General features: G+C 47.8%; 1 protein-coding gene across 1 annotated transcript; it reads right to left on the bottom strand.

Annotated features, from left to right (window-relative positions):
- Positions 1-1,913: 1,913 nt before the first annotated feature.
- On the bottom strand, positions 1,914-27,612 carry POLDIP3 (DNA polymerase delta interacting protein 3). The gene is made up of 9 exons (XM_075550957.1): positions 27,450-27,612; positions 17,860-18,250; positions 17,159-17,242; positions 16,020-16,115; positions 14,184-14,363; positions 12,999-13,076; positions 11,364-11,493; positions 5,252-5,318; positions 1,914-3,913 (listed from the first exon to the last, which is right to left on the bottom strand). The coding sequence occupies exons 1-9, from the start codon at positions 27,506-27,508 to the stop codon at positions 3,736-3,738; spliced, it is 1,263 nt and encodes a 420-aa protein (XP_075407072.1). The 5' UTR covers positions 27,509-27,612; the 3' UTR covers positions 1,914-3,735.
- Positions 27,613-27,734: the final 122 nt, after the last annotated feature.

Here is a 27,734-nt window from a genome sequence, read left to right on the forward strand (position 1 = left end):
TCATTAGTGTTAAAATGTTTATAATGGCTGCTCTAAAATTCTAACATCAATGTCTTCTCAAATTTCATGTCTCTTGAGCTGAGTAACTTAATTGAAACCTAGACAACAAATAAGTGAGCCTCAAACTTAATCCTTCTTTTATATAGTTGGCCTCCTCTGACACACTGCTGCTGGGGATGGGGAGGCATCACTTTGTACTTCTAGGGCTAAGTCCAGGTTCCTTTCCCATTTGGGCTCCCTTGTCCCTCAGGGTGCAAGGGGCTTCTCGTTACTGCTGCCAGTGGGACTGGGATATTTTATCTACCCATTTTGCGGACACCCTAGCTTTGGGAGGCTAGGGTACCTCACTCATTTCTTCTCCCCATCGTAGTCTCCAATGAAAGCTCCACCTTCCAACTTGACTTTCTCTCACACCACCCCATGTGAGGGCTTCAGGGCACCCCAATATAGCACAATAAGGGTATAAGTCTAGGCTCCCAACTCAGCCTTTGCTGGTGAGCAAGACTTTTCGTGGGTTTTGTCTGCACCTATTGGCATTTCTGGGTTGCTACCCCACCCCCCGCCCCAAATCTGGACTATAAGGCAAAGAAAAGAGAAAACCCGAGTCAGTACATTTCATTCCTTGCCAGCTTGCCTTCTACTCTCTCCACCTGTCTTGCATTGAGTTTTTAGCAGTACTTCATGAGGGACAAGGCTAAGTACTTCAATATCATCTTTCTGGAAGAGCTGCAAATAAAACTAACCATAAACACATAGCTTCTCCTAAAGCATAGTTGATCTCAGAATGAATTTCACCCATGAGTGTGGCCGTCTTCAAGCCAAGGCAAGGGCCATTAGTCAACTGGGGGACGAGGTCAACTGGCTTAACAACTCACAAAGATCTTGTTCTTTGGATAAGTAGTAACTAAGGTCTTAAAATAGTGTGAGCAGCACGTAAGGTGCAACTACTGGTTTCTCCCCGAATGGAAGGACCCACGTTGAGAGTTCAAAGTATGGAAATCAGTGCAATGAATCATACAACTATCAGCCTCCACAACCCTGAGACAGAACTAGATGCTGCGCCACTGTAACTACCAACTGCTTCCAACACGATTAGAAGGTGCTGGACTAAGGAGGCAATTATGGACCCAAACCCCAAATTATGAGACCAGCCTTGCTGAGTCCCCCTTCAGGACTGGAAGTGAACTAACTCACTTTTGTGTTGGATGTGTTCGTGATGGTACATTATTAGTCAGCTGCTCTTGTTCCTTCTGAACAGACTGCACTTTGGGAGCTGCCCACTTGAACTCCCAGGAAGCACTGTCGGCCCCCTCGCTGATGTGCCGGACAGCAATGTTCACTGTGATAGGGTGTCAACTTGTGGGGATCTGGACGGAATCGAACGCCTATCAGGACGGCCTAATGCCATCCCCCCTTCCAAGTATGGCCCATTTATGAAAGATGCTGTTAAGAACTCTCTTCCTCTGCTTCTTCCGACTTGCTTGGATCCTGTGTCAGCCTTCCAGAGCTGAGGCCCATGTGCCCTGCGGTGTTCCTGCCAAACCTGGACTCACAGGACTCTGCGGCAAACAGCCTATCATCGTCCAGCTTCTTGTTTCATCTGCTGGCAACTGTGTGTCTGGAGGGCTTCTGACTAGCACCTGATCCACGGACCTGAGCTGAACTGGACTTCCTTGATACAGAGGTCTTTCTTACACATCTTGTGAACGTCACTGGTTCCGTTTCTCTATAAAACCCACCCTACCACATGCACTTTGTCCCCTCAGTTGCAGAGGCTGTTTCGGCGAGTCCTTTAACTGGCCCGGGTCACAGCTGGTGAAGTAAAGCAGAGCAGCCAGCTGCTGTATTCGGATGCAAAGTGCCATGGACCATGTAGCTGGATTTTTAAAGAAATGACAGCTCAGAGGTAGGAATAAAAATCATTTATTCGGAAATGGTTAATAGAGTCTTCCCCCTCACTCGATGCCTCTTCTCTTTCTGAACAAAAAGAGGTGGGTAATGTACTAGGTCTGGGAGGTGGAGAGGGAGACATGACAGACCCACCACCTCCCTTCTCTGTTCCGCAACATGACGTCCTGTAGAGCAGCGTAAGCCAACAGTTTCCACCTACCCTATCCCAACCTCCAATTAACTATAACTGGGGGTCCAGGTGGCCGCAGTCGGCTCGATGAAACCTGGATCAATAGAGCACACCTGGAGTGGAAACAAGAGGGGAAGGTGAAGCCTTGGCGGCAGTGAATTTACCACCCCCTGCTCTGAGCAGAGTCCAAAGAGCAGTCAAAGTCCAGCACCAGAAAAACTAGATCCTACCACTTCTGGGTACTTCCTTAGCCAAGGGTGGGAGGAATGACTTCCAATGCCAAAGCAAACAAAGTGTATGCCACTTAAAGGGGGAAAGCAGGATTGTGAAAAGATGCTGAAAATGGGCACCTTTCAGGGACATCCCAGTCTGGCCTTCAGAGCTGCGACTCTGAAACAAGGTGGGCTCAAAACTTGGGTGCCCCTGTGCTTGGCAGCCTTACCTGTGTTAACTTAAATTTCTAGGTTTTCATCCACTGGACCAACCCCAAACAGGTCCTAAGAAGCTCTTAGGGCTTCAGAGCCTAGAGTTTCTAGCCCTGTGACAACCTTATCACTTGTTGCTGATTTTGTGAAGCTCCTAGGACCCTGGTTCCCCATCTTGCTTTAGCTCTGAAAGCCTGGGCTCCCGTCCCAGCAAATCAGCAGGAAACTGGTCTTCAGGGAGCCCAAGCTAAGCTGGGACCATACTGGAGAAATGTCCATGGGCTTGTACGGAATGGCTGCGCTGCTCTCTTAACCAACTGTCAGGTTAGGAGTCTCCCTGTGGTCTCTTATAGATGGGGATTTCTTAGTGGCGGCTGGAGAAATTCCTCTCGGCATCCCTATTATCTTAGAGACATGAATTCAGGAAGCAAGGGGTAAAGGCAAGCTATAACCAACATCTCCCTTTCAAATAATGCCCCCCTCCACAGTGCCACAGAAGGGGAGCACCTACAAAGTCCAACACGGGGAGTTGAACCTGCTGGCATTTGCACCAAACCCAGGGTCTGACAGGTGCCCTGATAGACGAGGATTAGGGCAGCTAACATGCCAGCCTCTCCCTGCAGTTGACACCCACCAGGCAGAGCCGAGGAGGCCATCTGGTAAAACTCAAGAGAGTGATGTGAAATCTGAAATTTTACTTTGGGTTGACAGATACCAGGGGCCCTTCAAGCCTTTTGAGACCTGTCCTTGCCACTTGGCCCTCTCCTCCAAAGCATAGGTCGAGAGCCAATGGTGGTGGGGGACATGGGAGCGGTACCTGATTCCCACTCAGCTTCATTCTCAGCTGACCTCACCTCAGAGAACACTGTTTCCTTCATGCCCTGGCCCTAAGGACCCTAGGGGACAACCTGGAAAAGTCTTGGCTGTACTTCCAGAGAAGAATTCCGTTTGGGGCTGAGATGAGTGGGAGAAGGGACACTGAGAAACACAGGCCTATTGTGACGACGAGGTGAAGAGTAGAAAAAACATACTACAGGAAACGTTAAGGAACAAAAAACAGGGTAGAACATGACAGGAAGGTGGTTCCTGTCCAGTGAGGAAGGTCTCCACCCAGCGACCCTTCCCACTCTCATAGGGCCTCCAGTCCAACAGCCCATTGGTCACAAGCTTGGCTTTGGGAAACAGCCACCCTTCTCTGTTCCCAGATGTTCTGCCACCTCCCCTCCCCACTCAGAGCTTAATTTTGAATTCTGTGGGCTGTGTGGTCACAGAGGTGCCCGAGGACTTGAAGAGCGCCTTCAGGATGGTGTCGGGGTCCACTTCGGCAGGAGGGTTGCATGAGGTGGCAGAGCTCAGCCTGCGAGGCAGCTCACTCTCCTTTTTCAGTGAGGGGCTGTCACTCAACCGCCTGTGAAGAGTAGAAAAGAATCAAATTCTTGGCCAGATCCCCCAAAATGAGGAAGGGACCCACCATTTACTGAGTGTGTGTTCTGAGCTAGGCACCGAGTGCCACACTTTCTGTCCTCCTCCATCTGCACTGTATAGCAAATGTACAGTTTTCCTTATTTGCTAATGAGAGAATGGAGGTGCGGCCCGCTTGTTCCGGGGCCCTAAGTTTAGGACACACTGTCTGCTCTCCAGGTGGCCATGAATCACTTTAGCTCAGGGCACATTCTGAGCTGCCAGAAGTAAAGAAATCAAGTCAACTCTTGTGCCCAATGTTTCTCAAACTTATTAGTTCACACAACTTCATTTTAAGAATACACCTTATCCCTTGAAAACATTTTAAGAATTATGTCCCAATCACAGAGTTCAATTCTTAGCTTTCTAGTTCTTTCTAGATTTCAAAGCTGATTTCAGGCTTGCATTGCACCCTGACAATGGTCCCAATTAAAGTAGCTGCTACCCTTTATTCTCCTGCAGGTTGCCCACCTATTTCCTCCTAAGCTCATCACAACTGGCAGCCAGACGGGCTAGCTGACCAGCGTAGTGGAGGCAAGGACCTTGTTTGACTCCCACTGTTAGGCCCACACCGAGGACACTGCTGAGCTTAAGTGGCTCACAGTGAACACCAGATGAATGTGTGTGTAACTCTGAACACCGTCTTTGTAGTTTAAGAAAGTTTCTGTTGGTGTTAAACTACTAACTTCCCCACCCCAAGAGTCTTTCAGTCTCCTAACCACCGGACGGGCTAGTCCGTATGGATACCAGAGGCACACTGCCATGTCTCCCCACACGCCAAAGCAAGACATGGGGTGAAGGCACACTGGCTGAGAGTTAGGACTCCTAGTGACACTCCAGGTTCTGCCAGACATTGGTCAAGTGACCACGGCAGGTCCAGTTTTCCAACCTAGGCCAGGTGTGTACACTCCCAGGCATGTTCCAAAACAAGTGGCATTACCTGCACTGATGTCCATTTGAAGTGGAGGTTTCTGTTCATTTGGACAATCCCTCCAATTGTGCAAAGGCAGAAGGACCAGCCTATCCACTTTCCTTACACTCAGATGCTGTTAACCTTACACGGTAAAGGCCTCATGGCAGGATCTGTGAGGACAATTCCTGAGGGAAATGCCTAGACTAGCCACTTTTCAAATTGGAGTGACTGAATGCTTTGCCATTAGAACTGAGGGCCTGGAGTGAAAGATGGTGAGGAGAGCGTGATGCAGGGTCAGAGTGATGACCACACAGCAGCCGATGTGGCCAGAAAGCTCCACCCACCCCTGGCGCCCCAGCCTTTGGAACTTACAGCAAGATGGGCTGGTCTGAGGTGATAACATTCCCGTTCATGTGGAGGTTGCACTTCATTGGTTGCCCTAAAAAACCAAAGAAGAGAAGCCTTTGTCAGGAGACCATAACTCCTTACACAAAGACTTCAGGTTGTGAGCTCTATCACACAGGGACAACTTGCCCACTGCCGGCAGTCCTGACTTCACGACCGGGGATAGGGCAGCTGGCTTTTAGCCAACCCTGTAGGATCATGCCCGAGAACAAACCCTATTAGCTGAAGAATAAAGTCTACTTCAGATCCTGTCCTAAGGGAAATTTCTAAGCCTTAAACAGATCACACTGAAAATAGCTACCTGTAGCAAAACATATACTTCAATGGGATTCAATAAAATAGCATTAAAGAAAACCAATGCTTAGGTTCTAAACAGTAATTACTAGACATACAAAGGCAGGAAAAATGGGTTCCCTAACTAGAAGGACAATGAGTAGAAAGCAGACTTCAGAAAGAAAAGGTAACTAGGATGGAATCAACAGACGTTGCCATTAAAACAGCTACTAAACCATTAACCAAACCAAACCATTGCTGTTGAGTTGATTCGTGTTCACACGATCCTGAAATGGAAATCTTTTAAAAAAGCAGACTTCACTCCGTTCTCCCCTGGAGCAGCTTTGGGATCTCACTGCTGACACTGCCGTGAGTAGGAAAGTGCCTAACCACCACATCACCAGTGGTTCTGCACTTTGCAATAGACCAAGGTTCATTGCACCAATAAGCCAATCACAATGGGGTACATCTGAGGGTAAGTAAAAAAGTTTTGCTGCTGGGTTTCTAGATGAAACCTAACTGGGTTTATTCTACACATTATCTATCCACACAGAAAGAAGACGAAAACATCACAGTGAGACCATGCAGCCAGAAGGCAGTGAAACCTCTAAAGTGCCTAAAGAAAAACTGCCAAAACAATATGATACCCAGCGAAAATATCTTTCTCCTCCCCCCCCCCCCCCCCCCCCCCCCCCGCTTCAGATTCCTTGTCTCTCAGATCTAAATATTGGTCTGAGTGGCTAACAAGAAGGAAAAGTAAAACTGAAGTAGACTTGGAGTCTTTAATAACTTACAAGTTCATTTCAAACATAGGGGGGAAAAAGAAAATATCTTTCAAAACTCCTAAGTGAAAATAAAAGCTTTCTTCAGAAAAACCAATCTGAAGAGTTCGTTGCCAGCAGACCTGTACTACATCTCTTTGGGCAGAAAATACTGATAGAAATCCGCAACTATACAAACAAAAAAAGAAGGCTAGAAATGACAGCTATGCAGTAATGTGTATTTTTTGCATAATATTTTAATTTTCCTAAAAGGTGAAAAACTCCACTGAGGCTAGGACAGCACAATGACTGTAATTACTATCAATAAACCCGCAACATCGGTATGTGCTTCTGTGAAATTATTTCCAACATGAACAAAAAAATAGTTCCTGAGACTGCTTATACACAACTAAAAACTTCATGGGGTTTGGCTCCTTGGAGGTTTGGGGTCATGGTTTCACAAGACAACCTAGTTAACTGGCCTAACAACGTGTTTATTATTTCTACCTCCTAGTTCTACCTCCAAGCATGTAGAGTTCTAAAAGCGCCCACGTGGCCATTGAGGTGCAATTACCAGTCCCTATTTGTCTAAAATAGCAGAGTAAGGAGAAGTGTCAAGAATAGGAGAAGGAAGCGAGATGTGTGGCTAACTGCTTCCATGAATTTGTGCCTCCTTGGTCAGACCACCAGGTGCTGTTATCATGACTGAACATTTAAACCAAGGAGCCTATAAAACAATGATCAAATGGTGTGTGTGAGTGTGTTGCATAAACAGAATTTCAAATTCTCATACACTCCAGACTTTCTGGGGTGTACATAGGGACTACATAGGAACTCCTGCATTGTCACCCTGAGATAATCTTTAAACATTAAACCAACAATATCCCTAAAGTATTCTTAAAAAACAGTAATTTATCTAGTTCAAAAAAACCTTGAGCATCAGACTCTTTTAAGACCTACAGAGGAACAGAGGGACAAGAACAACTAGAGAGAACAGAGGGGGGACTTTGGGGGGCAGTGAGTTCATGTGAATGTGGGAGGAACCACGAGAAAAGGACAGGGAGAATGACTGCATACCTCAAGGGACGGAATGAATGTCACTGAATTGAACCATGTAGACATGATTAAATTGGCATCATGTTGGGGGTGTATAGTCTCATCAATAAAAACAATTTCTAGTATAGCAGACAGAAGGATTCCACAAACGTACTCTAGGTAAACAAACTGCCATCAGTGTTGAAAATTATTTCAAAAAACAAAAAATGAAGTCTTTAGAAAGTGTTCTAGAGGAATACAGCAAGTGAGGAAACATCCGCTTGTCCCAGAAAACCTACAGCTGAGGGAGAACGGAGTCTGAGGCATGTGAGCCACCACCTGCTGCTCCTACTAGTTCCCAGGTGAGCCTGATACAGCTCTGCACCAACTTCCTCCCCACCTGGCTCCCTGACAGGGTTGTGGAATCTCCCTGGAGGAGGCAAAGCTCTGCTGCTCCAGCACAGAGGTTGAGAGGTCTAGGGCTCCCTTCCACACCAGCTCCTATTTATTATCACAGAGTGGGCAAGCCAAGAATACTAGGGCCCTCAATGCCATCAGCCCAGCTTCCTCATAGGGGGAAAGTTCAACATTGGAAAAGGCAAGCCCAGAAAGCAAAGGTTCTGTATCAGAGCCCCACTCCTAGAGCAGTGTCATCCCTCAGAGAAATGGGCCACTGTGCCCTCCCCAGCTCTGGAGTTCTGGCTCAGAGATTTAGATTCAAGTGAACACACAGGCTGTAAGAGAATTTACAAAGCTTTTTGCTAAAAGAAAGGGCTTTATTTGGAACAGAATATGGGAAATTCAAACCTCGAAGTGTTCACTAAGATAATGGCAATTACATCGTACCCAATTAAGAGGAAGCTGGTAACTTTGTGAGCAACAAGTTAAATCCTTTGTCAGCTAGTTTATCAGAGAACCAAAGAAAGGTGCTGTTAGGAAGCACCCTTACCCAGTCAAACCAAGCCCCCAAAATTGACCTCAAAACTGCCCCTTTAAAACCAAAACCCAAGCACACCGTCACTGAGTCAACTGACTCATAGTGACCGGCAGGGCAGGGCAGAGCTGCCCCTGTTGGTTTCTAAGATTATAACTCTTCATTGAAATAGAAAGCCTCATTTTTCTTCCGAGAAGCAGTTGGTGGTTTTCAACTGCTAATCTTGTGGTTCGCAGTTGAATGCATAACCTACTAAGCCACCAGGGCTCCAGAAGGAGTCTAAATTAACTGGAAAGACCCAGGGGCACTGTCAAAAGCAATAGAGCAATCAGTTGACAATTTTACAGAGGTTTAACAACCTTGGTTAATTAAGCATTTGGTTCTGGAAAGGTTGGAGGGTCCAACCCTCTCATGAAGATTACAGCCTGGGATACTGGATCGGGAAGCTCTGTGTCACAAAAGATGGCTCTGAGTCAAACTCAGAGGGACACAGCAGCAGCAGCAAGATGAGATACTAATAAGGATTACTAGCACCACAGAGAAAAGGGACAGAGAGTACTATTAAAGCCACTACTATGCATCCACTCAAGGCTACAATTTCTGAGGAGGGCTGTCAGAAGTTGCACACTAAGAAAAGACATTTCAGTGAAATAGTCCAGCTGAGATAACTAAATAAGCAAACAACAGCAGTCCCCAAAAGGGATTGGAATTAACATCTAAAATGACCAGTATTCCCACTATCCAAAATTTACAAAACATGCAAAAAAAAACCCCAGGAGTGTCCCACACACTGGAAAGAGAATAGGCAACAGAAACCAACATTAAGGATATAAAGATAAAAGCAGAACCATGTTAAATCTAAAAAGTTGAAAATGAAAATGAAAATTCTGTGAAAGGATCTTAACAGTAGATCTAAACTGTCCAAAACAACAAGTAGCAAATAACTTGGAGATAAACTTAGAAATTATCCAATTCAAAACTGAAGAGAAGAAACATGAACAGAGGCTCAGAGAAATGTGCTTCCAATAAACACATCAACACATGCATATGGGAAATATCAGGGAGAAAGGAGAATAAAAATACAAATGGCCGAAAACTTCCCAAATGTGTTGAAAAACCAAATTAATCTATGCATCTAAGAAGCTCCATGAATTTCAAGTAGGACACACACAACTACCCATAGGCACAACATAATGAAGCTGGTGACAATCTTTAAAGCAGCAGAGAAAAAAGGATGGATTCAAAGGAAATCCAGTAAGATTTTTTTTCTCCCCCCTCCCCAATAAGATTAACAGCTAATTTATTTTAAATAATAAAGGCTAAAGGCAGTAAAATGACATATTCAGAGTCCCAGAAGGAAAAAAAAGTCATCCAAGATCTTACATACAAAATGATCCTTTCAAAATGAAAGCAAAAATAAAGACAAAAATGGAGAGCATATGGTGCTAGCAACCTTACAAAAAATGTCAGTTTTTCAGCTTGTAAGCAAGTGACTCAGACAATCATCTGATAAAGATAATTAAATCTAAAAGACACTATTATAAAGGAGGGTGGTGGTGGTATAAAACCATGTACTTCTTCAGCTTCTCTTAACTAATTCAAAAATTAGTTCTAGAAAGCAATGTTTTTGTGTGAAGGTGCTTTTAAAAGGTCCGTGGGGGAAAAAACATTATCTTTTAATTCCGTTTTCCATGACTTTTTTTAAGCTTCTTCATAATATTCAAAAGTTTAACATAAAACACTCAATTGTTAACTATTAACATAAACAAACACTCAATTATTCTCTCAGCTTCTTCAAAGGGCATACAATCACACATGTTAAGTAACAATTACAAATATATATAAGATACCTATTTATAACTATAAATAGGTATATCATAGAAATGTGAACTATGGAGACCAATGGGGCAATTAGGAAGGGATTAAATTTGAGCTATAGAGAAGTAATGTTTTTATAGCTCATTAGAATTACATTGGTCTAAATCTGAAATATATTTTGACAATTTAAGGTGTAGCTTGTAAGTTGTTAAGTAAACATTAAAACGGAATGTTCTAAAAGTGATGTGGGGGTGATTGTACAATTTTCCATGATATAACTGAATGATTGAACTACTGAATATGATATGTAAATTACTTTGTGAATAAAACTGCTGAAAAAAAGAATAAAAACATACTACTGATTTTACAAATCTTAAAGAAAAAGCAGTAAACGTTAAAACAAATTTATAGTGAAAAGGATCACAGAAATTAAAATATTACACTAGAAAATAGTCGCACTGTTCAAAGAAAGCCATAAACGAGGACTAACAGGATGAAAAACATTAAGACACAGAAAGCAAAAAATTAAAGTCAAAAATTCAACAAGACAGTAGCAAATATATTTGGACTAAATAATCTCATTAAAATTGTCAGATTGAAATAACAATGTATAAATTATCAAGGGCTCATGAGGGAGGGGGGAGCGGGGAGGGAGGGAAAAAAAAAAGAGGACCTGATGCAAAGGGCTTAAGTGGAGAGCAAATGCTTTGAGAATGATTGGGGCAGGGAATGTACGGATGTGCTTTATACAACTGATGCATGTATATGTATGGACTGTGATAAGAGTTGTATGAGCCCCTAATAAAATGTTTTTTAAAAAAATTGTCAGATTGAGTTAAAACTAGAACAGATCCAACCACATGCTGCCTATAAATGACACACCTTTGGCTCAAAGATAATAAAGAGGCTTAAAATAATAGAATGGAAAAGGTACAAACAGGCTAATCCTCTGGCCTTTGAGGAACCGATCATTTGGTTGGAAATAGACCAACATCTGCAAGGGGACAGCAATGGCTCTCAGCCTTCCCAGACAAGAGCATATTCACGAGGAAAAGCATGAAAGTCAAGGTCCTGGGGAAGCCATAGTTCAGTGCTATCCGGATACTCCTCACACCTGCCTGGACTTGGTTCACTAGGAACCTCAGAGGGAAGGGACCACGCACCATTTTCAGAGGGGAGCTTGCTGCTGAACACCTGCTGCCTGGAGGGAGCAGAGCGAGAAGGATGAGGTAGGTGGCTTTTCCCCTGGCTTACTTACCATCCAAACACCTGTTGTTGTACTTCTTATATGCCATGATGGCATCGTCCTTCTTCACAAAGACCACCTCTGCCACCCCAGGATGGACCAGCCGAGCCCGTTTAAGGGCTCCACACACACAGAAGAGCTCCTGCAAACAAGAGGGTAGGGGGATTTGGGGCAGCCAATCTGACTGTGTGCCACCCATAAGCTCTGGGAGTTCTGGGCTGGTTGGTGGCTACACTCCAGCTGTATATGCCCAGCCCCCACCATTCCAACAGGTTCCATTTTAGATAGTGTCCTTCTGATGCTCACAGGAGCAGATAAGGGGCCAAGCTGTGCTGGCAGTAAGAAGGGAGCCCGGGCTTATAAACCTTGATGTATTTCTGACTTTCAGCAAATCACCAAAATGTCCTGCCTCAGTGTCCACTCCCTCCAACGGAGCTGCTGGGAGTTTTGAACTGCCAATCATGTGGATCAGAGCCCAACACAAAACCACTAAAACACTAGGGCTCCAGGGACTCAGATTTTGGCTGAAAGAGAGGCTGGATTTTCAGTTGTATTCATTTGTGATTTGTTGACTGAAGAGTTAAAAATGTCTGGATTTTAAAACTCATAGCGCTCTGGTGGCTGAATGAAAGTGAAGGCAAAAAGAAGTCTTGGAAGCACCTGGCGTCTCCAAAAGGTACTTGAATCCACTTTCACCCACAACTGGCTCCAGTGAGGCAGGACAGACAAGGGCGATCCAGTCAACCACTACTCAGCACCAGTTTATCTCACTCCTTCCACATTTCATCGTGTAAAACCCCCAGCGGTGGCAGGAGATTCTGAAGGTGTGCAGGAAAAAATCCTGCCACTGGCTAGTGCACAGTGAGAACAGAGGATTCCCCCATTTAGGACCCATTCAAGTACAGACACCTCAACTTTGAGATGCAAGCCAGGTGCCTGGCCCAGCTCCAAAATCCATACAGCAGAGCGTTACCTTTCAAAGGATGGAAGTTGGGCCTTGGTTGGAGTCTGGGAATTTAAGATTTCAGGAGAGTTTCTACAATTCACCAAGTTGATACAGAGTGGCTCATGGTGTTCAAATCATCTGGTTTATTCTACACATGCACTTTCCTTATGGGAGTAGGGAATTTTGTTAAGTGGTGAGTAAAGGGGGTCTTCCTTGACTCAAAAAATAAACAACTTGTAGTCACTGAGTCAGTTCTGACTCACAGCAAGCCTAGAGGACAAAGCAGAGTTGCTCTTTGGGTTACTGAGGCTGTAAAACTTTACAGGAGCAGAAAGTCTAGCCTTTCTCCTGCTGTCTCCCTGACTAATCAAAAGCCTTGGGCACCAAGTTTCCAGTAGCTTCCATGGTAGACAACACATCACATATGTTGTCATACCTCGTTGCTAGGGAATTAAGTGTTGTTTCCAATGGGGACAGGAGTCTGGAAGCGTAAACCTAGTTTTGTTCCCCTGGACCTCTCTACTCCCTGTGCTTTTTTCCCTTTGCTGCTTGGTTTTCTTTCTTATCGTTGGACTCAATATGAGCCACAAGGACGACTATATGCCGAGTCACCTAGAGATCATCAAAGCTGCAGGGGGTGAGAAAGACCCCTGTTACAGAAGCAGGCTGAGATTTCAAAGGTGGGCAGGCCCAGTACTCACCACGATATCCTCTTCAGTGACTCGAGGGTGCAAATTATTCACAGTCATTTTGGTACCTTCCAGGGGACTGAGGACAGGCTGCCACATAGACAAGAGCATTCATCATCAGTGGTCAGGAAGCAGATGTGCACTCACACCAACAAATCTCACTCCAGAACAGGCCCAGAGGGAAGTACCAAGTATCACAAGGATCCATCACACACGGACCCTCTGACCTCGGCCCCATCCCACCTCCACCCCATTCACTAAGAAAACAACTTCTAAGGGAAGGTGGGGTAGAAAGGGGGAACCGATCACAATGATTGATATATATCCCCTTCCCTGGGGGGACAGACATCAGAAAAGTGGGTAAATGGAGACAGCAGTCAATTTAAGACATGAAAAAATAATTTATAAATTATAAAGGGTTTGTGAGGGAGGGAGGGGAAAATGAGGAGCTGATACCAAGGGCTCAAGTAGAAAGCACATGTCTTGAGAATGATGATGGCAACATATGCATCAATGTGCTTGACACAATGGATGGATGTGTGGATTGTGGTAAGAGTTGTACAAGCCCCCAGTAAAATGATTTAAAAAAAGAAAACACTCATCTCACAGATTCTAGACCCTTTCAGGCCTTGGAGTCTCTGGCCTAGAGCGCTATTCTATTTCAAGACCCACACAGTTCAAATAGCAATGTCTCCTGGAGGCCTCCTATTTCCCAAGTGGACCGAGCACTCTTTCCACCGTGCTCCCACAGCTCTCTTCTCAGTAGACCTCAACTATAGCACTGGCCATGATGATCTTTCTGCTGCTCTGCATGTGCTTTGAGGGGTAGTGACTCTAGATCACCTGAGGGCTGTGACCCCTTTGGCGGTTGAACGGCCCATTCACAGGGGTCGCCTGATTCATAACAGTAGCAAAATTATAGCTATGAAGTAGCAACGAAAAAACAATGTTATGGTTTGGGGATGGGGGGCGGGTCACAACATGAGGCACTGCACTAAAGGGCCGCAGCATTAGGAAGGTGGAGAACCACTGCTCTGGATCTTTTGCACTCATTGGAAAAAGAGCAGTGGTTTCGGCCTCCTAGATGCACTGTGAGGATAAGACAGAGTCTACGCTTAGAGCCCAGCACCCCACCTACCCAACACAGGCTGACTCTCCACCACTCTGGGCACTTCCTATCCTTCACCTTTAACTCACCTCGGCCAGAGGCAGCTCTTTTGGGGGTTCGTCCTTGTTCACCAGTGTCCGGGACATGTTGCTCACGGTTTTTGTTCGAACAGAAGAGGGAAGAGCAGGCGCTGTGTAGGCATCATTTTGAACCACTTTGGTGAGAGGGAGGGCCTTTGGCAAGGGCAGCTTGGAACTGCTCAGGCCAGGCTAAACGAAAAAGCAGAGAGAAATATCAGAAGATGAAGCCCCACAAGGCTGCTGACCACACCTGTGGGGCCTCAATTCTAGTTCAGGCCTGGAGTAGAGGCGGTGACTGACAGTTACACCCCATGGGCCAAGAAGGGAAGTAGGGGCAAAGTCGGAGCCCGGACCTATGCTCTCAGAAGCTGCTTTCCACAGCGCTTAATGCTTTTTGGCAAGAAGCTTCCACCCAGCCTTGACCTGGAAACTCACTCAGAAATCACAGGCTCTCCCATATCATTTATAGACTATGGAAACGCCATGACTTAGGGCTAGCCAGAGGCAAAACCTTGGGGTCAAGTTTATGCCAGATAGGCTTTTAGCACAATTGGTAGACCACCAGCTCCAGGCTGGCTGGGCCCAAGGGCCCAGGGCCCCTTAAGCACCATGCATAAGCCTGCTGGGGACAAGCTCCAAAAGGACTGCCCACCCTATCAACTCTCAAACTATTGGGAACATGCCAGCACAACTGCACTACTAAACTTGGGATGAGGTTCCCTGGGTAAGGCATAGCAGTAAATTGCTTTGCATAGGTGTTTGAGAAAAAGATGGGTGAGGGTGAAGTGGCAGGTGGTCACACCAATTGCCAGCAGAGTTTACCAATCGTTGCTCCAGGAAGAAACACAGTAGCCAGAGAGGCAGACCAGAGAATCGGCGGTGCTGATCCGTTCGGCTTCTCCAAGCAGTTAGGGTCAACATTCCTAAGTTGCTCTGAGTCTCAGGAGCCAGTTTGCTGTCATGCTTAAATACGGGAGCCTAGGAGCCAGGAGGCTAAGGCATGAATCCTAGCTCCACTATTTACAAGCTGGGTGACAGAGGCAGGATTATTTAGTCTCTCTGTATCTGACTCCTTTATTTGTAAAATGGGAATAATAGTACCCACTTCATAAGGGTGGTGGTGGTTTATGTTGACACCCACCTTACATGAGTGAATATTAACAAAGTATTTAGACTGGCACCTTTGGGCTTCACACATGACTTTTCACACCCTCGGTACAGTGACCAAAACAGTCCTTGGGCCTCTGAGGTGAACCCTGCAGGTCCCATCTCACTTTGGCAGCCCCCACTGAGCAGCTTGGCCCTCAGGACAGTCCCAGTTGCATTCCATCCACGGCCGCCGGACCTGCACCCTGACCCTATAAACTTCCCTCCACACAGGTTGAACCTGGTGAAGCACCCAGGGGAGGCCTGATGTATCTGTGCACACCCACCAACCAAGGCAACCTGGAATCAGAGAACGAGGCCAGATCGGCTAGCTATGGAACCTAGGGCATACAGGCTGCCCTGTCTCAAAGGAAAAGGAGACCCCTTTGGGTGGGTTAACTCGTATTTTCCCTGGTCTCACACACAGTAACTGGGGCCTGCAGCTCTGCACTTTGCTAGCCAGGAACCTTGAGTAAGTCCCTGATAGCTCCACTGTGACAGAAGGCAGGAGTGGACCTAGTTCCAGTCACTCCAGTGAAGAGTCATGTCTACACTGAAAGCCCTCCTCTCCACATCCTCTCCCATCTACCGGATTGCAAAGACAGCTGAGTGTAGAAAAACATAAAATGCCGGCCCAAATGGCAAATGTTTTATTATACATATTCTACGAGAATGAAAAATGTTAATAAAATGTCTTACCGCATGGAAGTGGAAGCTGCCTGAGGCTGGGAATTTCATCTGTTTACTAGGAATGGGGGCTACGACATCCTCCTCTTCGTCCAAGTCATATAAATTCTGAGAATAAAGAAATAGAAGCTAGTGTGGTGTCTTTGTCCAAGAGCTCAGAGCACTTACTGCAGCCTGGAAAGCACAGGAGGGAGATGACTGCAATTCTGACAAGAAACATAAGGAGAGTGGAGGAGCCTGGGGGGACAGAGGAAGACGCTGGGGAGATAGAGGGGCTTCAGATCCTGCAGGCTGACTCTCTGACAACAAGTTCTGACACTTCCAGCTCAATCAGAAGTGCCAAAAGAGAGCAATACCTATCACGAGTCTTCCAAATTCAGTTTCTGTCTTTGGGCTCAGAGAGCCCAGCCCAGGGAATCTAGCCAATAGAAATAAATCTGAAATCTCAAAGGAGACTTAGCCACAAAGATGCTCAGAGGATTTGTAATACTGAAAATTAAGAGGGAAACTGAATGAACTGTGAAACATACTGAATGGGCTATGGTTACTAAAAATGTCAATGTGAAATATCACAGGAAAATGCTTGAATTGTAAAGCAAAATAATTACAACTTCACATTTAATCAGTAATAGTGACCATGAAAAAAAAAACCAGGAAGGAAATTTTAATAGTGGTTGGCTTTAGATAATCAGCAGCTTTGGTGGCATGTGGGTTGCGTTGGACAACTGCAAGGTCAGCAATTCAAATCCACAAGCGATTCCACAAGAGACAGGTGAGACTTTCTACTCTCATAAACAGTTATGGTCTCCGAAACTCAGGCAGTTCTGCCCTTTCTATAGTCACAAGTCAGAATCCACTTGATGGCACTAAATTTGCAGAGTTTTTCTGAGAGGGAAAACAGGAAGAACACTTTCTCATATTCCTACCTCGTAAATATTCCATATTAAATACATGCTATTTTTATAATAAAAGAATTAATAGGTTTCCAATTTCCTTTCTGTTCCTTATGCACTTCCTTTATCTATTAAGGTTTCTTCTTAAAACTCATCAATTGCAAATCATCAAACATAAACATGCCCTATCCCCCACCCCCACCTTTCACTGGGACCCTCAGTCAACCCATGCAGCCCACCTCACCAAGCAGCCCCTACCTGTTTGGTCTGGTTATTGACAACGTTGATCCTCATTCCAGCAGGATGGGTGTGAAGTGGTGCCATGGTCTTCTGCTGTGGGACCTAGAAACACTCCCTGGTCAGAATCTGTCTCACAGGAGCACATGGGTTCTCCGTGAGGAGAACACTGAGCTTGCCAGATGGCGGCCAGCCCCTTTTGCTCTTTGGTGAAAGGTAATAGAGTGTCTCATCTCTCAAAGCAGGGAAGCAAGGGGAACTGTCCTCCCCAAGACTGTGGGAGTCTATCTAGAAAGGACCCCAGGAACCTGCTGTCTTCACCATCTGTAAGGAAGCTGTTGAGATTCAGTGCCCCTTTGCTTTCCTTCAAAGGCCAGGTTGGGAGGGCACTGAACTAGGAGCAGAAATTGGATTCCCCAAAAACTGGGACAACAATCCTAAGGTTGCAAGGAGGAACAATGCATGGCAGGTGCCTGCCACACCTCACGTGATGAGCCATGTTCTTTCTGTCTTTTCCCCTTTCTTCCTTCCACCATCAATTTCACTTAGGAAAGTCACTCTCTCTGGACTCCCACTTTCTATGCACACACAACTGACATCGCCCTTTCCCCTCTTCAGAGAGTTACTTGGCTCGATCATACATGAAAGGCCCTTTGGGGAACTGTCATTGTTATCCCATCTGGCTAGTTGTCTGGGATTTTATGACAAAAATCATAACCCACCTGGATGGTTTTGGTGAGCTTCAGAGCTGGGGTCACCGTCCCGATGGGTGGACTCAGGAAAGCAGCAGGAGAATTTCGCTTCAAGCTGATCTTCTCCCTAGCATCGGCTACCTGGTGTGGCTTCTGGGGCACAGTGCTCTGCTGCTTGCGGGAATTAAGCATTTCTCGGGCATCCTGCACTTTCCCTTTGATCCGGAACCGGGCATCTTTCTGCAGAAGCTTCTCCCGGGCATCCTTGACTCCTAGCCTGAGGCGGGCATCTGACAGGCCGATCTTCTGACGGGCATCAAATCTATGCTGGAAGGCAGCAGGGCGTGCTGGATGGCTAAGAAGGCTCTGCTGGATCCCAACCCGAGACCGAACACCTCCAATTCCTGGTCTGATGTTGAGCCTACAAACAAAAAGTGGCATATTCAGTGGATCTGGGTAGCTACAGGCTCATGGCTGTGGTCACACTGGGAGAACCCTGCTGGAGCAGCAAGGAAACCTACAGAAGAAAAGCAAGAGGCTTCCCTAGTGCTGTGGCTTTTACCCACACATCACATGCAAAGGCAGGGAAGGGGGCCTGGAGACTTCCACAAATCCTTACTCTGGGCTCCCTAGAGCCCGTGTTTTGAGACCCCCATTATGGATGATGTCCTCAAGCAGTGCTACTCTCGGCTAAAACACACAGCCTCAAAATATCTTAACCCCATACGCCCGAAGAGCAATGTTAGTTTCCAAAGCTCTTCCATGTATAAAGTCTCTCAACCAGGCTGCCCAGCACCCTATGAGGTGACATTACCCTGCCTGTTTTTCTTTGAAAAACAAGATGAGAGGTTCGTGCTGATTAACAACCAACTAGGAGGAAGCCGAGAAAGCCACCAGATGGGTCTCGTTTAGAGTCAGAGGACTAACAGATTGAAAACTATAAAGAAACCATAATGAAAAAGAAAATCACTCTGTAGCAAGGCGTCAAATTCAGAAAGTCTTACCACTGGGAATGAATTCCGTCAACTTGCATTAAGAGGCCCCGTGTTCTCTTGCCAGTTTCCTCTGCTGACCTTTCAGTGGGACTGGAGAGACTTCTCAGAAACCTTTCCTGGGGTCTGCTGGCTTCTCCTCACTCAACCACACTGGACTGACCCATGACCACAAACCTGAGCCACGGCTCCCAGGGTCAGCACCTGCCTGGGTCACCCTACTCCTCCAGCAGTGTTTCCTCTGGGAAGCCTTCCCTGATTCCTCCAGGGACAACCCCAATGAGTACTTTCGCTCCCTGCTCTGGGCTGGGGCTGGGAGAGCAGAGTTGGCTCATTCCATTTCCAGAGCCTCCCTTCTCTAAGCAGTACTTTTCCCTGGCTGAGGGCCAGAAAGGCCTAAGATTTAAAGAAATACAGCTGCCCAGATTCCACCGGAGATCTACTGAAGCCAAAGCTAGAGGGTAGAACAGGGGACGGACATGACACGGCCTAGGCATCTACCTTGTTTCACTCTACAGGTGCTGTTAGAGAAAGGTCAGCCTGAGAAGTTTCTGATCTGGCATTTTCTGCTATTCCTGGTCCCATTTCACTGCTCAGGCCTCTCGGGAGGCACCCCTCATCACGGCCAAGTCCCTGGAACCTCCTACTGCCTCAGTCTTCCAATGACAGGATGGAGCTGAGCAGAGTGTACACACAAGACTCTGTCTGGCACTAGTACTGGACCTTTATCTCATGACCTTTCAAATAATAGAAAACCCATCTGCTGTCTGCAAGAGGCCAGAGCAGACCTAGGACAATGAGGCACAGCACCAGGGTTCTTTGTGAAAATGGCAAAACTTTCTTGAGGATTTAAATATTTTCCAGCGAGGTGGAAGAGAGGGTAATAAGTCAGTTTACGGGAAGTCAGTGTTGTATGTGGGTGGGGGCTGCTTGTGGATCTGCTCTATCTTCTCATTTATAGGCACTCTAAGAAATGGAGGTGTTTGGGGGAGCAGGGTCAAAAGGAATGGGGTGTTTAGGACGGCAGTAAGCACCACCAGGAGGAAGGACCTACATAACAGGGTGCACATCCACCTCCCTGGCCTGGGCGCCACTCTAGGATTCTTGGCTCACAATCTTCACTTAGTCAACTGCTTTTTTTCCATCTGCAAAGTTAGGAGCAAGATTGGGCCTATGGTTTGGGGTGAGTCCAGGAACCTGTAGCCATATTTAGGGTACTTTTTAATGTTTTAAAATCCCATACATCTACTGATGGTGCCATCAAGGAAAGCCATGGACTATCAGTGCTGACCAGGAGTTTCAAATGATGGCTACTCCTAAAACAGCGTACAGGGTCCAGATCCAGATGAAAGCAAGGCTAGTAGAAAGCAGTTCTAATGGACCTGTCCCTCGGCATGCACTGGGCCCCTCCAAAGTCACCAAGACCAAGAAGAGCATGGTGAGGAGCAGGCCTCCAGCAGCTCCCAACAGGGGATTGGGAGATAGTTACCTCGTGACACTAGAAAGGAAAGAAAGAAAGGTGCAGTGTAACTTGACACCCCAGGCTCCTGGACAGGCAGAGGGCTGTGGGACAGCTAGGAGCAAGCCCAGGACACCTGGGAAGAGCAAAGCATGAAAGGGCGGTCTGAGCGGAGGGATCCAATGTGGGGTCTGCCCTACAACTGTGCCACAACAGCCTTTGCTCAGCTACTCTGCCGGGCACTTTCTCTATTCCCTCAGTCCTCCCAACCAGGAAGCCTTCCAGTCTGTGGCATTCTCTGCTCCAGGAGCTCAGCACAGTGGACAAAGCATCAGGGAGGCAGCAGGAAGTGTTTTGTTTACAAGTCTGCATCTCTGGGAACTGAAAGCTTCTCAGGAGCACAGGCCACATCCCATGGGGCCTCTGAGAGTGTTCCCCTCCTTAGCTCCTGATTTGGGATGGGGTGGTGGTGTCAGGGCTGCCTCAGTGCTTCTCCCTCGTGCTGTCCTGTTAGATTCAAGCTTGAGGTTGGCTTCCCTCACCTCCATTTAGAGGGGGAACGGAATCTGTCCGTGACATGACTAAGGCTAGACCCTGGGCCTGCAAAACTCCTGAGACAGATCTGCTCAGCGCAACCGGCTTAACTTAAGGTCCCCTCCTTCCTTCTCCTAGGCTCCAGGGAGTTAAGAACGGGGAGAAGGGTTTCAGAGCAAAGACTGCCTCTGAACAGTATCTGTCCACCCCGCCTGCACCAAGTAGCCCAGCACACTGCTAGGTGTGGCCTCCTATCACCATACCCAGCTGAGATGGGCACTGGGGTGCCAACCCCCAGTCTGCAATTATCCCAACCCCTTGGTTTGGTCTTTATGCAGGAACTGGAAGACACATGCTAGTCTCTCACTGAGCTAGTCTCTCACTGACCAGGCAGCATAAACATGGATCATACACATCCCAATCCAAACCAGGGAAACAGATTCCCAGTCCTCTCTGTCTTCTCCAAATTCCACCCCCTCCCAATGGGATATTTACTATGGGAGAGGGGCTGATCCCATCATGGTATAGGCCACGATGTTAAAATACCAGAAAACTGAACATGACTAGACTCCACAGCATCTGCAAGGCTCTCAGCTCTCAGGAAGTCATCTAATTTCACCAGTCAAGTCACAAAAGATTACCACCAAGGAAAAAAAATGGAAGGGGGGAAAAAGGGGATAGCCAGTTGAAAGCCATCTTTTTCAAACAGACGCGGGAGTCAGATTCTTAAAAACAAATGTCCTCTTCCTGAACAGATACTGGAGAAAAGGGCAGATTAAAATGCTTTCCGGTTCACTCCAATTTTGTATGGTTGTTAAACATTTCTCTGTGTAAGGGATCAGACGTATTCCCAGTCCTCAACATCGCACCTCTTCTCTAGGTAAAGGCTGCTTGTTGAGAATTCTGAGGAAATTCCAGATTCCATGAGAGTCACAGTAAAGTAACATTTGCCACAGTCCCTTGTTTATGAAGGACTTTAACTAAAGGCCACCAAACTCTGATAAACATACCTCCTTTAAACTTTATAACCTGTGAGTTTAATTATCCACGTTTTTTGTAGATAAGAAAACTGAGGTTCAAGGCAATTTTGTCTCCCACAATCACAGAACTACGAAATGTGACGTTTAGATTCCAACCTCTGTGTCTCTAGTTAAAAGGAACTCTGGTGGTATTATGGGTTAGATGTTGGGCTAGAGGTCAAACTCATTAGCTCTTCTTTAAGAGACAATTAGGCTGCCTGCTCCCATAAAAATTTTGTCTCTGAAACCTCTGAGCCAGCGCTTCTTCTACCTGTCCTGCAGGGTTGATCTCTAGGTTACCTAAAACTTGGTTTATTTCTAGTTAAACCAAACCCATTGCCATGGAGTGGATTCTGACTGATTAGAGCTTCAACTCTGAGCATCTGCAAGAGTATGTTTACCGTAAAAGCCCTAAATCCAGTTTTGAGTTTCCACAGATTCCGCCTCCATTGAGTTCTGACCTTTGACTGGCAATGTGAAAATCTTTGAACCCAGGAAGAGTGTTTAAAAATGGAATTCTACCAGTCCCCCAGCCAGCCCAGGGAGGGAGGGACTTGTCTGGGTGTGCCCCTGATAGAAATTGGGGTACTGGATGGCAGTCATGCCACGCCCTGCCTTGAACCCAATTGCATGCTCTTTTAAATCTGCAATAGTGTACATTTCCCACACAATCCAGGTCCCTTTCCCATTTCTGTAATCCTAACGGCAGCTGTGATACACTGATCTGCCACCCACCATGATTTTGTTGAAGTGATCGCATCCCTTGTTCTCCATGTCCTATTGAAATGGCTGCACGGTTATGAATCCTTGGACACCATTAGAGCCTAGTGTTGATGGGCTTCTTCATCTGGATGACTTATCTTTGTCCCAGTAAGGACTTAGTAAGTGGGTCTCTATAAACTCCATTTGAATTTGGGATCACTTTCCTCCTAAATTAAGGTGATCAGACGTCCTGGTTTTTAACAATTTTTCCCGCATCCCGCGGCATTTTTAAAAAGTCCTGATTTTTGGAAAGAATGCACGGCAAGCTAGGGTATGCGGTTTTCGGCTGCCACGTGGCTATTTCGCCAGGATATGAGTTTTATCAATGGTGTCCCGCTTTACCAATGTCAAAATCTGGTCACCTTTCCCTAATACCCTATAGGCCAGAGTAAAACTGGTTGCCAGGGCTCCCAGACTGCATACCTTTACGGGAGCATACAGCCTCAGCTTTAGTCTTTGGAGTGGCTGGTGGGTCTGCACCACCACAAACTCCAAACTCCAAACTCACTGCCAACAAGTTGATTCCGATGCAGACACTATAGTGCAGGGGAGAAGTACTGCTACACCACAGGGCTTCTCCAACAGATTAAGCAGAGCTCAAAATAAGGACCAGCTTCATGAAAGGGGAGTTTTTGTTTTTTCCCCCCCGATTGAGGAAAATGTTAAGATTAAACAAAAAAAATTAAATCTTTAAGATTCTAGTCACCCCCAGGACCCTCCCACGACTACCCTATCCCTGCCCCACTGAGGTTGATCAATAGTTCCCTCCTTCAGGGGAGCCACGTGCCATTCAGCTTCATGAAGAAGGCCATTAGGATGCTCTGTGCTGCCTTTTTATATATCTGAACAACAAGAAAGGGTACATTTGGAGGAGGGAGGCGATGAGACGAGCAGGAACAGCATGGTGAAGCGACTTCCCCTCAACTGGGTGCCTTCAGTTCCCGGGCTACACCAGTCCTTTCAAGTCCTTTCGTGATGGGCATTGGGGGCATCTGTTACAGCTTCTGATGAGCTCCGGCCTCTGAAAAGACGGCGAGTCATCTCGGCAGGCAGCAGTGCTGCTATCAGGCCCACATTAGTCCTCAGGAAGTTTTCAACTAAATACTCCTGCTGGGGAGTCGATCTCTAAAACAGAGGGTCAACTACGCTATCCTTCTTCTCCAGACCTGTCCCTAGCTCCCTAACCAAGTCCAGCCCCTAGCCACAGTGACCACTGCGGGGGGCCATTTCATGTTTCAGATATACTCTGCACTTCTGTCTCTGCAAATTGTTTTGTGTGTGTGGTGGGGGGAGAAAGTTTTGAAAACATCTCCTAAAGGCCTCAACTCCATCACATACTAGAGTGCAAATCAGCAACGACTCCAGGCCCTCACCAGGTATTCCAGGCAGTCTGGGACGTAAGAACCAGTGCTGCCCACCTGCAGTCCTCAATAGGGTGGCAAGATGGTGAATGTCCTCCTGGACCCTGAGCCTCTCACTAGAGACTCCCATGTGGGATGCCTCAGGAGGGTCTGTGTGCAGCAGGGAATGCCTCTCCCTCTAGGTTTTGCCGGTGGAGGGCAAGTTCTGGACAGATGTCTAGTCCAAAAGACTCACGCCCATGGAAAGAGCCCAGAATGACTCCAATGTGAAAAGTGTTTGGGGTGACTGGTCACTAACCAATAGGTTGGAGCCTACCAGTGGGCACCTCAGAATAAAGGCCTGACCACCTTCTGAATTACTTCTGAAATAATATCCACTGACCACGCCAAGGGCACACGGCTCCACCTGAAACACCAGGTCACCAGGAGTGGGGAGCAACTTGACAATAACGGGTTTTACACAAAGATAAACAACACAAAATTCCCATGTCCTCTGCTAGTCTGGTGCAAGGCACTTCATTTTAAAACACCATTCTTTCCCTCTACGAAATGTCAATTCTATCCAGTTCTAGGTCTACATTTCCATCTTAATTCAACCAGGACACAAGCAATGAGTGCCAAGACTCCCTGGCAATGTATGGATGTGCTTTATACTATTGATGTATGTATATGTATGGATTGTGATAGGAGCTCTATGAGTCCCTAGTAGAATGTAAAAAAAAGAAAAGAGGAGAAAAAAAATGATTAGGGAAAAGAATGTACAGATGTGCTTTATACAATTGATGTATGTATATGTATGAACTGTGGTAAGAGTTGTATGAGCCCCTAATAAATTGTTTAAAAAAAATTACTTCCCCCCCCAAAAAAAAGGACTCCCTGGCATGAACTGAAAATGTGGCCTCACGCCATCTCTAAGGCGCCATGGACTCCCCAGATGGAGCTTCTGACCAAAGCTACTGACTCCGACACTCAGGCTCACCAAGACTGCCCTCTTGACCTAGTATCTGGATATCACGGGAGACGGCTATCCAAACAGTAACCCGCTTCTTCTACCCTGCACTCTCTGCTTGCCTTTCCCCTCCCTTGATCCAATCTCCCCCCAAACAGCAAAACATTCCCAGATTGAAAATTAGATCATATTCCTCTCATTTAAAAAGCCTTCTTCAATGATGGCAATGAAAGCTAACACTCTTGGGTGCTTAGCATCTGTCAAGATCTTCCCAGAAGCACTTTAGTTATAGTCACTTAATCCTGACAATAAACGAATCAAGTATGCAGTATCCACATTTTCTAAAGAGCGGTACCAAAGCATCTAAGATCACAAGGCGAGGAACAGCTGGGAATTGAACCTTGGCAGTCTGGTTCTAAGGCCCAAAGGCTACCTACCTTTCATACCTCTCACAAGGCGCATGACTCACGATAAAGCCACAATTTGCTGAACGTTTAGTATGCAGGCTGCCTGGACATTCCGATTACAAGCTTTCCTTGTTCTCTCAGATCCTCACTTCCAAGATGACAAAGAAAAGGAGAGAAAAGCAGTATGTCCAAAAGGGCCTGACCTTGTACAGCCCAGTGCTAAGGAAGGAGCAGCAAACTGACCTCAGACAAGCCCCTACTAAGCAGCTCTTCAATGGAAACTGTGCAGGGCACAGTTGTCAGGGACTTTGCCCAAGTGAGCGTTTTTGACACCCAGGCCCCTACCAAGGTATGAAACATTGTAATAGCCAGCTTCAAGTGGCTAAGCTGAGCTAACGTGAGTGGTTTTGTTTTAACTTTCTGTAAGTGATAACCAGCTGCCATTTATTTTTTGTAATTGCTGATCTTGCTGTGCACCCTTTTCCTACTTGAGGATGTTTTATGAAGCCATGTGCCAAACTGAACAAGCACCTAGCATCTGCAGCATAGAAATAAGTTAGACAAGTTCCCGTTCCTCCATATAGCATAACCCTACCTGCCCCTCTAGCGTGTTTATTCCACAGTATAAAACAAACCATTTTTAACCACTCGAGGTCAAGAATGGCTTAAGCAATGGCTGATGCTGTCCGCCGGCAATACACTTCGCTGTGTGAGTGGGTGGTCAGGAAGGCCCGGACACCCCCACACTCCGTTTTGGACCTGCAGGAGCTGCCCCACAACCTCCACCAAAGCCTATGTGAAGATGAAAACCCGGAAACCAAATGGAAAACAATAGACAAGCACAATTACAGTTAATCCTCTCCTCCTGATGGCCGACCTACTGGACCCCATCGTTACCAACGCCCAGCTGAGAAGTCAGGGGCAGGCAGAGGTGGCAGGCACTGAGCCATCCTGGGGACCTAGAGGGCTGGCTCTGCCCTGAGCCCCCCCTAAGCCTTAGCACACAGGCCTGGGAAAGTGGCCCGGGTGGCATAAGCCTCGCCCCCACCCCACCCCACCCCACCCCCCAGTTGCTGGGAGAGAGGGTCTCACAGAAAAGACAAGGAACCCAACAAGTACAGCACTCGCCTTGACCCGGAGGCTCCGTGGATTCTGAGGGGGTGGCTGTGGAGAGAGTGGGGGGGGGGGCGCGAGGGGGAGAGAGTGTGTGTGTGAACATGTGGCTTCTAGCCACATCGGAGACACTCTGTGCCCGCTGTAACCAACCCGTCACATGCACTGCGGTCTCCCCAGGGTGCAAACCCATACGGGGAGCGCTCGGGCCCTCACCCTAGGGCGCCAGGCATCCGGAAAACGAAGCACGGGCAGGCATCTAGCATCTCGACACGGCGGCGCGGAGACTGGGCGCCCGGCTGTGAGCACAGACCTGGGGGCCCGACCCGCCCACCCTCGGCCTGCCCTGGGCCGGCAGGGGACCGGGCTCGCCGGCCGCCCCCGCTCAGCGTCCTCCGGGCCGCCCGAGCGCGGGGGAGAGAGCAGCGGCCTGGCGCGCGCGGCTAACGTTTGGGGAGACGGCACCCGGGGTCCTCAGCCCGCGTCCCCCGCTCGGCGGCCCCGTTCGCAAGCCGGGGACGGGCGGCGGGGCTGCGCGGGGGGAGGTCCCGGGCCCCCTCAACTTCGCGGGGCGGGGTGGAGCGGCTCCGGCCCCGCGCGAAGGGATGCTGAGGAAACGGAGCGCGGCGCCCGGACGCCGAGCCCCTCGGAGCACGAAGGAGGCCAGAGCGACCCTCGGACCCCGGGGCGGCTTCTCCCCTGACAGCGGCAGCCCCGCCACCCGCGAGGCTCCCGGGCTCAGGCCGCCCCCGCCACCGGTCCCCACAAACGCCGGCACCTAGTGTTCCACCCCCGGACGGCCGGGGGACCCACGACCTCCCTCAGGCCCTGCCCGAGCGACAGCGACTCCAGCCAGTGGGCGTCCGGCCGTCGGGAGCCGCGGCGTCCGAGCCAATGAGGAGCGCGGCTGCCGCAGGAGGGCGGGCGCAGGCGGCCCTCAGAGTGCGCCCCGGCCGCTCCCTCCTCAGCGCCCAGCCCCGCTACCCCGCGGACCCCGACCCCGAAGAGAGAGCAAGCCACTCACCGGCCCTTCGTCGCCACCCCACGCTTCCGGATGAGCTCGTCCAGAGATAAGTCCGCCATCTTACACCGCTGAGCGAGCCCCAAAACTGCTCGTAGCTGCCACAGCCTCCAGTCCCGCCCCTTCGCTCACGACGGAGCGACTAACAGCATCCGGCGTTCCACAGAGGAACTCTCGCGACAATATAAACCAGGCACGAGCCGGAAGAGGCGGGGCCAGATCCCGTGAGCCTTCGCGGTGATGGAGTCTTATTTGCATACGATAGGTTGGTTTCTCCATACTTCTGTT

Source organism: Tenrec ecaudatus, chromosome 6 (genome assembly GCF_050624435.1).
Source record: "Tenrec ecaudatus isolate mTenEca1 chromosome 6, mTenEca1.hap1, whole genome shotgun sequence".
Taxonomy (NCBI): Eukaryota; Metazoa; Chordata; class Mammalia; order Afrosoricida; family Tenrecidae; genus Tenrec; species Tenrec ecaudatus.

Bases quoted from the DNA above. Each gene is read 5' to 3' on its own strand.
- POLDIP3 (XM_075550957.1), bottom strand. From the start codon at position 27,508: ATGGCGGACTTATCTCTGGACGAGCTCATCCGGAAGCGTGGGGTGGCG. The intron at 13,077-14,183 runs GTGAGTTAAAGG...TCTATGTGGCAG, and splicing joins AAGAGCTGCCTCTGGCCGAG to CCTGTCCTCAGTCCCCTGGA. The intron at 5,319-11,363 runs GTAAGTAAGCCA...TTGGTTTTTTAG, and splicing joins CAACAACAGGTGTTTGGATG to GGCAACCAATGAAGTGCAAC.